The 14,098-nt window shown below is 34.2% G+C and overlaps 1 protein-coding gene across 1 annotated transcript in view; it reads left to right on the forward strand.

Moving 5' to 3' along the window:
* ROCK1 (Rho associated coiled-coil containing protein kinase 1) overlaps positions 1–14,098 on the forward strand; it is a 147,998-nt gene that overhangs the window by 54,718 nt on the left and 79,182 nt on the right. The window contains exons 3-8 of the mRNA XM_007448612.1: positions 5,926–6,026; positions 6,568–6,705; positions 9,278–9,453; positions 10,247–10,331; positions 11,896–12,040; positions 12,366–12,504. Of these exons, the coding sequence (XP_007448674.1) occupies positions 5,926–6,026; positions 6,568–6,705; positions 9,278–9,453; positions 10,247–10,331; positions 11,896–12,040; positions 12,366–12,504 (784 nt within the window). The remainder of the gene's footprint in view (positions 1–5,925; positions 6,027–6,567; positions 6,706–9,277; positions 9,454–10,246; positions 10,332–11,895; positions 12,041–12,365; positions 12,505–14,098) is intronic.

Raw genomic sequence — 14,098 nt, forward strand, 5'->3', positions numbered from 1 at the left:
CTTCCGATCGTTTCAGGGTAGTAACCAACAAGGTCATTAGCTATGAACGAGGATCAGTGAGAGGTTTGAGAAGAGAAAAGAAAATGTGAAATACGGTCTCTAGTAAAGTGGGAGAGTGAATATACTAAAGAAATATATGATTGCCAAGCAGAATTAAGGGCAAGCTTTATGTGTGCAATTATGGATTTAAAGTGGGATCAGACAGTATGATTTTATGTATTTATCCAGACATATTCAACTGCATGGGTGCTGACATAGAGTTAGTTGTAGAGGTAGATTTAACTAGAATTATGGTTTTGCCAAACTAAGTATAATGAAGCAGAAAAGAGCCAAGACATTAAAGGTTATGCAAGCGAGCGATTATAATAATTGACCATGTAATTTAAGCTCGGTAGGTAAGAAAGAGAACCTATCAGTACAATGAGGTACAGTAAAAATGGATAGGATCAGTGGATTGGAGGTCTTGGTGGGGCTGGGGATTGTTGGGGTGTGGTTTTTGGAGGGAGTGAGCAGGAAAGCTGAGGGAGTGCTTAGAGAGTACAGGATTTGAAATTGAAATTAAGGGAGGACTGTGATTACTGATAATGACAAGATCTAGTATGTGGCCATGGAAATGAGTGGCTGAGATAAGGTAGAGGACAAGATCATTGAAAGAGAGAAGTTAAAGGTATTGAGAGGCCAGGTTATTAGAAGTATCATCTATGGGTATATTAAAGTCCTTAAGAATTAAAATAGGAAAATATTGGAAAGAAGGTTGGTAACCCAGGAACTAAAATTGTCTAGCAGTGAGATATGATGACCTGAGGGTCAGTAGATTACAGTGACAATGAGAGGTAGTGGGAGATGGAACCTAATAAACATGAAAAGCAAGCTGGCAGATATAGGGTGGGAGTGTAGAGATGGCAGTGGAGTCCACCTGTCCCACTTTCAGAGCCATTGGTATAAAGCATGTGGAGGGTAAAGAGCACCACTGTAGAACTGCAGGGGAAGCAGTGTCCTCAGGGAAGCTGGATTTCCATTGGAGTAGGGGTTGGTAAACTACAGCCCACAGGCCAGATCTACAGCCCACAGGCCAGATCTGGCCTACCATTTGTTTTTGGATGGCTTATGAGCTATGAATGGTTTTTATATTTTTAAATAATTTATAGAAAGTCAAAAGAAAAATAATATTTCATGACGTGAAAATTACATGAAGTTCAGATTTCAGTGTCCATAAATAAAATTTTATTGGGACATAGCTATGCTCATTGTCTGTGACCACTTTTATGCTACAACACGAGTTGAAGAGTTGAGTACCTGTGACAAAAATCATACATGGCATTGTTATTGCTTCACACTGCTGCTCAGCACACTAGAAATCACAGTGACACAGTTACAACACAATAGCATTCCATGTGTATCACCATACCACAGAATTTTATTATTTTTTTTTCCATTGCCAGTGCATGCCCATCATGTCAGAACAAAAAAGGAAAAGAAAAGTGAAACTGAATGTTGTTACTTTCAGGCACAGTGAAGTGTGGATTATTTCATCAAGTTAGAGGGCAGGGCATTGTGTTATTATGCATTTACACTGTAGCTGTGCTGAAAGAGTACAATGTGCATTGACATTACTAGAATAAACACTTGCCATAACATTCCCAACTCACAGGAAAGCAACAGTTAGAAAACCCCAGAAAATTTGAAATAGAATATCTCACCACAGCAGAATTTTCTTTACAAAGATGAAAAAAGAAAATGAGGTTATGACCTTACATAAGTTTACAAGTGGCTTGTTAGTCAAGCAGGGAAAGCTATTCACTGATGGTGTTTGCAGCAACAAAGCAAATGTGTACAGAGAGAAAAACTTCCTTAAGACTATTAGCTTTTTGGGCTTTTGCACAGCAAAAGAAACTACAAATAAGATGAAAAGACAACCCTCAGAATGGGAGAAAATATTTGCAAATGAATCAACGGGCAAAGGATTAACCTTCAAAATATACAAGCAGCTCATGCAACTCAATATCAAAAAAACAAACAACCCAATCCAAAAATGGACAGAAGACCTAAATAGACATTTCTCCAAAGACACAGATGGCCAAGAAGCACATGAAAAGCCACCCAAGATCACTAATTATTAGAGAAATGCAAATCAAAGCTATAATGAGGTATCACCTCACACCAGTTAGAATGGGCATCATCAGAATATCTACAAACGACAAATGCTGGAGAGGGTGTGGAGAAAAGGGAACCCTCTTGCACTGTTGGTGGGAATGTAAATTGATAACAGCCACTATGGAGAACAGTATGGAGGTTCCTTAAAAAACTAAAAATAGCATTACCATATAACCCAGCAATCCCACTACTGGGCATATACTCAGAGAAAACCATAATTCAAAAAGACACATGCACCCCAATGTTCATTGCAGCACTATTTACAATAGCCAGGTCATGGAAGCAACCTAAATGCCCATCGACAGCCAAATGGATAAAGAAGATGTGGTACATATATACAATGGAATATTACTCAGCCATAAAAAGGAACGAAATTGGGTCATTTGTAGAGACGTGGATGGATCTAGAGACTGTCATACAGAGTGAAGTAAGTCAGAAAGAGAAAAACAAATATCGTATATTAATGCATATATGTGGAATCTAGAAATATGGTACAGATGAACTGGTTTGCAAGGCAGAAATAGAGACACAGATATAGAGAACAAACATGGACACCAGGGGGGGAAAGTGGCAGGTGTGTGTGTGTGATGAATTGGGAGATTGGGTTGACATATATACACTAATATATGTAAAATAGATAACTAATAAGAACCTGCTGTATGAAAAATAAATAAAATTTAAAAAAAAACTTAACTTTTTGGCATGAACAGTAGTTGCTCAAAGAATTGAGACTATTGGGAGCAACAGCAGTAGTCAATTAAAAAATAAGACAATTTTGAGTGATTTTCCTTGACTCTTGTTTGAGGAATCAATGCTAAGTTTGAAGTGAGTGAAGAATTAACCTCTATGTATAGTCTGCATGGAACAAGTACAGGCAAGAATATTTTTTAAAAAGTTGAGGAAACACTAAGTACAACTTGCAGTGGAGTCTGCTAAGATGTGTTACAGGTGATGGTAGTTAAAATTACGTATGGTGCAGAAAATGTTAGTTGAACAAAATAACAAAGTTTATGACAATACAAGGTGTTCAAAGCCTGTAGTTATTCATTGTATTATACATCAGCAAGTACTTTGTGGAAAATATTTGAGTCTATCTTGTTACTGAACCACAGGATCAGTGGTAAACATCATTCACTCTCATGGACTTAACTGTTATCAATTCTGTACATTTTTGACAGAAATTGAAGCTGAATATCCCAGTTTATCTTTGCATATAGCAAGTCAATGGCTTAGCAGTGGTGACATTTGTGATTTTTGTGGACTATATTGTGTTCCCCAACCCCAAACCCATCATTGAATCCCTAACCCCCCAATATAACTGTATTTGGAGATAGGGCCAAGCAAGAGGCAGTTAAGGTTAAATGAGGTCATAAAGGCGGGACTGTGATAAAATGGGATTAGTGTCCTTACCTGTGCAACACATAAGAGGTCGTGTGAGCACACAGAGAGATGCTGGCTGCCAACTAGCCAGGAAGAGAGATCTCACCAGAAGCAGAACAGGCTGGCCCCAGTCGTAGACTTTGAGCCTCTAGAACCATGAGAAAATGAATGTCTGTTTAAGCCACCCAGTCTATGGTATTTTGCATGGCAGGATGAGCTCATTAAGACAAGGACCATGATGAAGATTTTTCTTAATGAGAAGAACCACTCTCAACTATCATTGAATTATCATTGAACACTGACTTTGGAAATTAGTTTTTGATTTAACCTAAAATTACAAGGCAAAACAGCACTTTTAATGCAAAACTTAAATGTAATAAAGTCATTTTGACAACTAATGTTCGAATCACAAGTAACGTCGAGCTGCTTTGTAACTTCCTGTGCTGTCAGAAATTAAAATAAGAAGCAAGATCTCCATTTCCACACACATTTGCAGCAGATATATTTTCTGAGCCCAAAACTACAGACTTTATAGCCTATTTATGGCTCTAAATCTGGTATAACCAGAGCCAGGGATCCTTTCTCAACCCCATAGGCTATTATATAACACATTATCCTGGTTCAGAACTTTCTTATTTCGTGTCTGGAGTATTACAGTACTCTTAAAGTTCTACCCCCGCTCCAGTCTTGCCCTTATTGAATTTATCATTTACATATTCCCTGGAGTAGTGCAGCTGAAATGTAAATTTGACTTTGTTGTTTATATGCCTTATTTCTTATCATGGCTTCCAACACATAGTAGTGGTTTTCAGGTGGTTCTCAGTTCCCGTCAGATCCCACAGGACTCTATGGGGCTGCATTATGGAGGTGTACAAAGTAGACGAGGCTCCAGCCCCTCTCTGACGACACCCACCACCACTACCCTCTTGAAGCAGAGCACTTTTATCTATTTTCACATTGTACTGCTTTTAAACGTTAATGTGAAAAATATTTTTGTTGATTAAATAATAATTTTACAACTACTGGCCTACAGGTAAAGTTCAAGCTCCTTAACTAGTTTGGGGCTCTCCAGCCTCTCCTTCACATCCTTCCCACAGACTTGATACTCCAGCGACACAGAACAGTTCTGCTGTGCCTTTGCCCATCTGCCTGTTATATTCTCTCTTTTCGTCTTCCCAGCTAGCTAGCTGCTTTCTTTTTAGACTTGTTTCAGGTTTCTTCACCTCCAGAAAGCCTTTTCTAGCCACCTCCCTCCTAGGCAGCCTTGGGTTAGGTGTCATCCTTTATATTCCACAAACTCTGTGCTTGTGCTTATTTCCCTTTTTGCATTTTTTGGTATTATTTTTTGTTTGTTTCAGTTTCATTTGAAATCCATAAGAGCAGACACTGTGTTTTAAAGTTATGTTTATGTATCTACAGTGATTACTGTAGAGCCTCTATAGTTAACACAGATGTTTCTGCAGTAAATTGATTATTGTTTACATCTTGCTGTTACATTTGCAATAGATATGTGATATAAAATTAAATGTACTTATGTTATCCCTGCGTGAAAGTTTGCTCTCTGTTGCATGTGTTTATGGGTCATAATGTATACAAACATGAGTTTAAATGTGCATTTCAGAAGAAAGATAAGATACTATATGTAGCTTTTATCAGGAACTAGAACTTAAATTTAATAGCTGCCCTGTATTTTGTATAACTCTGCTGTGAAGCTTTTCCATGTAATCTCATGCCAGTGTTGACCCATGTGGATTAAAATAGCCCTATTTTAATCTATGACCAAATTAGGAATTAGAATATCTATCCAGTGGGGATTTTAAATTATTGTAGTTTGTAGTGTGACAGGTTTATATAAATAATTGTAGTGATTCTCACTGTGTGTTTTAAGTTAAAATCTGCATTCAAGTAGAGAAATATAATAAGTACGTGATTCTTTAGCATGTTTACCTTTGATATCTTAAATTAGTTATATCTTTTTAAAAGGATCATCAAAACTGACTTGATAAAAAGAAAACTTGTTTCATTAATCTAAAATATCTACCTGTGGCCCCTTGATTCAAATTTGATATATACTTAAAATACCAGGAACTAATTAACTAATTATTCTCAGTGTACATGTAGTATAATATTTGGTTTTTTTTTAAACATTCTAGTAAGTCAGATTTTAAGAAAAATATTTTAACAGAGTGAAGTCATTCCAGAATTTATTAAAAACAATTCTTAGCACATTGAACATTTCTCTGTTTTACAACTTCATATTTTACTTATATTAAATAATTTTTAATGAACATCTTTGTTTTTTATTGTTTCTCAAGAACTTGAATGTAAAATAAGCAGTTTTAGTTATAATGCTTCAGGGATTTAAAATTATAAACTTTTCTTTTCATACAGATAAAGACACCATAAATAAAATTAGAGATTTACGAATGAAAGCTGAAGATTATGAAGTAGTGAAGGTGATTGGTAGAGGTGCATTTGGAGAAGTTCAATTGGTAGGTTATTTTAATGAGGTTAAAACAACAATCTTTTTAAAATTAAAAAATCCACTTGTGTGTTTAACATATGTTGTTTGGGAAAGTATTGTTTTTATAAAATTCTTGCTTTAAATTGCTCTAGACATTCTTGCCTAAGGTTATGAAAGCCTAGAGTCTAATTCAGCAGTAGTGTGAAATATTTTCCCCAAGAATTCATGGGTAGAGAAGAGTTTTCAAGCATCAAAAGAGAAATCTTTACCCCTAATATTACACTATCTAAAATGCTGTGCAATAGTTAAGTTTTATAAACAGGAAGTAGCATAACTAGCAGGGTGGAGGAGGGGGATGTGTGCCATAATATAAGGAATAAAGATTTTTTTCTAACATTACTTACATCTGGTAGTTAAAGCCTTGACATTATCTAATTGGGATAATTCAGAAGAGAAGAAGTTAAAATAGCAAGACCAATAATGTTAAATTATTTAGTAAATTGTTCTGGGAAACACTGATCTTTAAATGTTAATGAAATGTTCATTATTTTCCATTTTCAATTTTAAAGGTAAGGCATAAATCCACCAGGAAGGTATATGCTATGAAGCTGCTCAGCAAATTTGAAATGATTAAGAGATCCGATTCTGCTTTTTTCTGGGAAGAAAGGGACATCATGGCTTTTGCTAACAGCCCTTGGGTTGTTCAGGTATGCTTTTGTTATTGTTTCATTGTTGCTCTAGTAGTTTGTAACTTAACATGTCTGAGAAGCTTTGTTTTTTAGAACAGTAATAGAGAATTTATTGGCAATTACAAAAGTGTCTAATATATTATTTTTTAAATCATAAAATTTAATTTTATTGAATCATCTCTAGGAGGAAAGTAACTATTTGTCTCTGGAGTGGAGAGAGTGGGAGAAATGGAGGGAAAGAATGGGAGTAGAGTGGAGAGAATGGGAGAAATGGAGGGAAAAAAGTTAAGCTAGGCCTCCAAATAATATTGTATTGGCTTCAGGTTTTTCAGTGGAAAGAAAAATACATTAGAAAGTCAGTAATCGTAGGTACTAATCTTGACCTGAAGCTGTGGCCGGGTTATTTACATCTCTGGGCCTCAGTCTCCTTGCTCAAAAATGTGAAAGGTGGCTTAGATTGGTTATTTTCAATTGAGGAGATACCTCAGATGGAGTCATGGGAGCAAGCAGTTGTTTGGGTAGATTATAATTCTGGGTTTTCTATTTCTGCTTCAACTAGAGCAGCTGCATGTTTTATATGTCTTATATATTGGGGTTCTTATTAAGATTTCATATGGGGGAAATGAGGTCTTGTGGGTTTTTTTAAAAAATATTAAAACTACTGAGCTAGATCATTTCTAAATTCCTAGCATGAATTTTGTAGTTTTTTAAAATTTACACTATGTAATTAAGACTGTCTTAAATAAGCATAATAGTAATTGGGATAAAAAGGATATGGAAGATGTTTAAGATTTGCATAATAAGACTTTTTATACTTGAAATGTCTGCCCTGTTTTTATCAGCTGTTTAGAGCAGGGTGTCTCAGGCTCAGTGTTACTGACATTTTGGGCCAAGTGATTCTTTGTTGATTGGGGGCTATCCTGTGGGTTTTTAACAGCATCCCTGACTTCTACCCAGGTGATGCCAGTAGCAGCCCTCCCCACCCCACACACAAGGTGTAACAACCAAAACTGTGTGCAGACATTGTTGAACATCTCCCTGGGTGGCGTGTTGGGGAGAGTGGGCGAGTGGGAGCTGTGGGACACCGGCAGTTATCATCTCTGATTGAGAACCACTGATAATGGGGAGTGTTCAGTGTTGTGTAACAAGTTAAAAAATGTGACATAAATGTTTAAGGTTAAATTTACAACTTATGAACTTGAAGCTTTATTTTTCTTGATACATTTTAAATAGGGTAAACTGCCACCAAATCAACAGTGTTTCTTTAATTATGGTGTCTGAGTGATATACTGTACATGTTAATCTGGGATAGCCATGAGATACCACTTAGTTTCTTATCCTTCACCCAAATATTTATATTTAATTAAAGTTACTAAATCTGTAACTAAAATCATTAAATGCTGTTGAAAAAAATGAAATATAAAAAGAATTTTGACGTAAGTGCCTAGGTAAATTAGTTATACTTTTTCTCTAAGGGCTTATTTCATTTATTTTAGTTCTATTCTAATCTTCTCATGTTTACTTAAAATGTTCTTTTGTAGGGAATTCCCTGGCAGTCCAGTGGTTAGGACTTTGTGCTTTCACTGCCATGGGTTCAGTCCCTGGTCGGGGAACTAAGATCCCACAAGCCACGTATTGCGGCCAAAAAAAAAAGAAATTTTCTTTTGTAAATTTGCTCTTCTTTTAACTTCAACACTGGTCACATAATATATTTATGCCTGGTATTGTTGCCAATTTCATATCAATGGACCTTACTCTTCTTGCTTTGACTCTTGCCCTCTTCCTGTTTCTCTGTTAGCTGTTACTGCGACTCCTCCTACTGACTGCAACTGTTTACTGAGCATCTCTTGTACTAAGGGCTTTTTCTCTATTCGCTAATCTTTTTAACAACTCTGATAGGCAGTTAATCCCTATTAGCTACACCCTCAATTTATAGATTAAATTTGTGCTTTTATTCGTTGAACATTCATTAAGTACTTGCCAACTGCCAGGCATCCAGACACAAACTGGGCAGCAAGTATAAAAGTCAAACATGATATATAGTCCCATATATTCTTTTTTTTTTTCCCATATATTCTTCTAGAAAGGATCATAGTCACAGATAATTTGGGAAGTTAAGTAAATTGCCTAGTCACACAGCTAATAAGGGACAACTAAGACTGTAGCCTAATTTTATTAGATTACTTGAAAATTGTGGTGTTGATATAAATTTAACACTAAACCCCACTATGCACAATTTAAATTAGAACTACAATATGTCTTTGCTTAAAAGAGTTGTATATTCTTTATTGAAACTATTATAATTTTTAAAAATTCTCAGTATAAGAAATTCAATTAATATAGAAAAGGGTAGAGAAAAGAAGTCTCTGACTCCTCAGAAGTAACCACAGTTAATAACTCCTCTGCATACGCAAAGTTTTTTGTGCTATTTATCTTTGTATTTGTTTCCTTTTTTTTAGGAGTACTTACAACTACTGCAATTTGATTATTTCAGTTAAATCTTATATTAGTATTTTTGACAATTCTTAAATGAAACAGTTTTGCTTAATCTTAATGAATTTGTTTCTTTGTTTTTTTTGTATATGTGTAGCTATTTTATGCATTCCAAGATGATCGTTATCTCTACATGGTAATGGAATACATGCCTGGTGGAGATCTTGTAAACTTAATGAGCAACTATGATGTGCCTGAAAAATGGGCCCGATTTTATACTGCAGAAGTAGTTCTTGCATTGGATGCAATCCATTCCATGGGTTTTATTCATAGGTAAGGACAAAAATGCTTTAAATTTTCTCATTTGTTAAAGAGAGAAGCTAAAAATCAGTACTTAAACTTCATTTTATTAGCATTTCCCATTCTAAATCCACCTATTCTCGCATATGACATGAGTGGTGTTTCAGAATTTAAAACTTTGAAATTTGTGGTTTTAACATTTCAGTTTAGCATTGATATAAATGTATTCTTTAATATTTCTTATTCTGATTATAAGGCTTTTATATGGTGTCCTGAAAAGTAAAAATTATAAGCTGCTTTTTTAAGGTATATTCTGGGGTATTAAATGCTTTTAATTTTTATATACAAATTAATTTGCTTTTAATTAGTGAACAGATCAAATTTATTTGCTAGAAGAATAATTTCATCTGTTCTGCAAACACCACTTGAATTCTATGTGCAATTGCTGTGCTCAGTGCCAGGGATGCAAAAATGAAAGTGATTTAGACCCTCTTCTGGGGTTATTTATGTATTTATCTATCTTGTGTGTTTCAGTTACTTTTTATGTTTGAATGTTACATTTTTTATGGTTATTCTCTCTCAAATGACTTGATTTTCCTCTTGGAAGAATCAAACTCTACTTAAAAGAATGTCTTCTTCTGAGGCATAATATATGAGAGAGTCTCCCTGATGAAGTCAGCTTATAGATGTGGATAGAGAGCACATATAGATCAAAGGTGACCTTATCCTAAATTGAGGATATATGACCTAAAATCACTGCCTCATATAATTTTTATCAGTTTCTGATCTGTTTCAGAGATACTGTACTTTCTTTTTCCCCCCTCAGAGATGTGAAGCCTGATAACATGCTGCTGGATAAATCTGGACATTTGAAGTTAGCAGATTTTGGTACTTGTATGAAGATGAATAAGGTTAAATAATTAGATTTTAATTTAGTTTTGCTAATTCAAGATAGATGCTTTTTACAAAATGTTTTTTTTAACATCTTTATTGAAGTATAATTGCTTTACAATGGTGTGTTTCTGCTTCATAACAGAGTGAATCAGCTATACATATACATATATCCCCATATCTCCTCCCTCTTACATCTCCCTCCAATCCTCCCTATCCCACCCCTCTAGATGGTCACAAAGCACCAAGCTGATCTTCCTGTGCTATGCAGCTGCTTCCCACTAGCTATTTTACATTTGATAGTGTATATATGTCCATGTTACTCTCACTTTGTCCCAGCTTACCCTTCCCTCTCCCAATGTTTTAAGAATTTACTAACCATATCTGGACTTGTACAGAATTGATGTGCCCAGTCTTATTTGTTGAACTAGATGCCATGGTTTCAGTGTTGTGTTAGTAACTTGTAAGTGCTTTATTTTTTCCCCTCTCTATTTGGGGGAAGCGTGGATTGCCAGATTTACTAAATCTTTTAAAGCAAATCTGTAATGTCCACTATTGGTAGCTAGAAATGAGATTAGCTTAAATGTCACTAAATACCAATGCCACTGTTAAAATGAGACTTTCATAAAAACTGGATTTCAGTAATATGTATATTTTTTAATGTTTTACTTGGCCTTCTACTAAACATGAAAAGATCTTACTACTTATTTGGGGAGTCAATCGTAAAAGGTACCCATGCTCACTATTTATATAATAAATAACATATACATAGCTGAAGTAGCAAGTATGCTGCTTTATTTTCAGTTGAAACATTTATATTCTTTGAAACTTATCATAGAAAAATAACCAGAAAGTTGTGTTTATTATTTCCAAAGGAAATTTATGGGTTAGGAGGAGAACACTGTGTGAGAACTTTTGTGTAATCATGTATAATTCTGTTGCATTCACACCAGCTAAAGTAAGTAACTGATATATATATAGTTTTTGTTTTTATTTTGGAGAGAGGGTTAAAATGCATATTCGGTAGTTATCAGTGGGCTTAACACTATTATTCCCTTTTCCCATGCACATGCTTCCCCATTTTATATTTGTACAGTCAATTCTTACATGTTTTTTTCCCTCAGTTTCAAGAATAGTTAAAGTGAATGACTATTTTAGTAAAAAAACAATTAAATCAGCATTTATATATTGATGTTATCAAGTGATTCATTCTGTCGGTTCCTCAACATATTTGCATTGACTTATATACTTGTTCTCTGCAATTAAGATGAGATCATCATATTGGTACAACTGGAGGAATAATAAATGGTGGCAATGTGTCTTTCTAGTGAGTGTTATTACAAAATAAAAAATCACTGCTATAACCATATACACATACACACATACATTATGAATATATTATGTATATAATATGTATATGTGATTAAGCTGTTTGTTACTTTTTATCAAGTCTGCATTAGGTTTTGATGTGATCTTTCATAACACAAAGACTTAAGAGTTCTACATGTTACATTAAGAAAAACTCATGTTAAATAATTGAGACTTTACATTTATATCCTAATTGAAAATTTGACCTCTTTTTAGGAAGGTATGGTACGATGTGATACAGCAGTTGGGACACCTGATTATATTTCCCCTGAAGTATTAAAATCTCAAGGTGGTGATGGTTATTATGGACGAGAATGTGACTGGTGGTCAGTTGGGGTATTTTTATATGAAATGCTTGTAGGTGAGTAAAGGAGCATTTTATGTACCTCTAACATAGTTGTTCATCTCCAAACTTAGACTTGGCTTCTTCTAATAAAATATTACATTAAGCAGTGTTGATTTTGTTTGTAGGAAACAAACTGATCCAAACCTACTGTGTCAGTTTTGACAAGCTATTTAGAGACTTAGAGAAACTTGATGTGTTACTTCTTTTTATGTATTTGGTGTATATTTTTAGTTTATGCATAGTTAATTATCTTTAAACAGTAACAGTGACTCTTTTCCTTTGAAACTGATTTCTTTCAATGTATCTTAATTTGCTTTTGTTTTCCCTGTCAATTTATCAGGTGATACACCATTTTATGCAGATTCTCTGGTTGGAACTTACAGTAAGATTATGAACCATAAAAATTCACTTACCTTCCCTGATGATAATGACATATCAAAAGAAGCAAAAAATCTTATTTGTGCCTTCCTTACTGACAGGTAAATAATTTTAACATGGAACACTTATTCCAAGGAAATTTTCATTTTGCTGCTCAGTTTTTAAGGTCTGTATCTGAACTCCTATATTTGAACTATTAGAATAAAAACTACCATTCCCCAAATCGTTCATGCCAGTGAAACCTGATATAATTTTTCTGATTTTTCTGGATGGCTTTTCTGTATCTCAACTCACTTACCTTACCTAAGAAATTAGGATAGTAATAGATTCTTTGCTGATGACTAGACAAGATGATTATTTTTTTCATTGTTAACATTTTTAACTTAGTTAAGTATAAAGATGGTAGTATATTTTATTGAGTCTGATTTTTTTTTTCCTTTTGCCCATGCTGTGCGGCTTGTGGGATCTTAGTTCCCTGACCAGGGATTGAACCTGGACCCTGGCAGTGAAAGCACCAAGTCCTAACCATTGGACTGCCAGGGAATTCCCTGAGTTTTTTTTTTAACGTGTTAAAATCTCTAAAATTAGAGTGCATCTTAAAATCAATGGCATGTAGTAATTTAACTGGGACATTTTTTTCCTGGTGATAGAAAAATGTTGATGCATCTTCAAGTTGATGCCATTTAAGATGACACTGTATTGTATAATTGAAATTTGTGAAGAGACAACATTTAAATGTTCTTGCCCCCCCACACCAGAAAAAGAAAAGTTAAATATTTGAAATGATTGATGTGTTAATTAGCTTGTTGGGGGACTCCTTTCACAGTGTATATGTATGAATATCAAATTGTAACATTGTAAACTAAATACCTTAAAATTTTATTTGCCAATTATACCTCAATAAAGCTGGGAAAAAGATTTAATTATATATGCTTTTTGAAATTAAGTAGATAGTGCAAATCTATAAAAAAAAGTATGTAGTATTTTCTACCTCCTTCCTTCATTGACATGGTCTTCCAGTTTCAACAAGCATTTTTTATAAATGTAAATGTACATAAGTGTTTTAGAAACAAAAATGGCATATTATGTGTATACTCTTGTGGTTTACTTTTAAAATTAAACAGGAACCAGATGGCTTACTAAGATTACATTTAGGATTTAAGGTTATATATTGTTAATTTAAATAGTAGAGAGGCTTTAAATTTAAATATGTTTCAATTTTGGATTCACTTTAATTAAAATTAACTTATCCTCCTTCAGTATGTCCTTTATAGCCTGAAACATAGTTTTTGAAATTTTTACATTTTAATATAAGCACTGTATAAATATATTATAATATGAAAACTATGCTAGAGGTATAGAAATGACCAAGATACACAGCCACTGTTCTCCACTACCTCATAGTCCTTTGGGGGAAACAGACAGGCAAATGAGGTATTTATTGTACAGAGAGGTAAGTACTCTTAAGTATCATGTACCATAGAACCATGGAGAGTATCCTTAAGCCAGTGTGAGAGAGTCAGTGAAAGCTTCTTTAAAAGTGTCTCATTATATCTAAAGTAGTTTATCTTATTTTTTTTTATGGTATCACAATTTTTATTTTTTTAATTTTTTTATCATCTTTATTGAAGTATAATTGCTTTACAATGGTGTGTTAGTTTCTGCTTTATAACAAAGTGAATCAGCTATACATAT

The sequence above is a fragment of the Lipotes vexillifer genome, unplaced genomic scaffold (genome assembly GCF_000442215.2).
Source record: "Lipotes vexillifer unplaced genomic scaffold, Lipotes_vexillifer_v1.1 scaffold168, whole genome shotgun sequence".
In the NCBI taxonomy this organism is placed as follows: domain Eukaryota; kingdom Metazoa; phylum Chordata; class Mammalia; order Artiodactyla; family Lipotidae; genus Lipotes; species Lipotes vexillifer.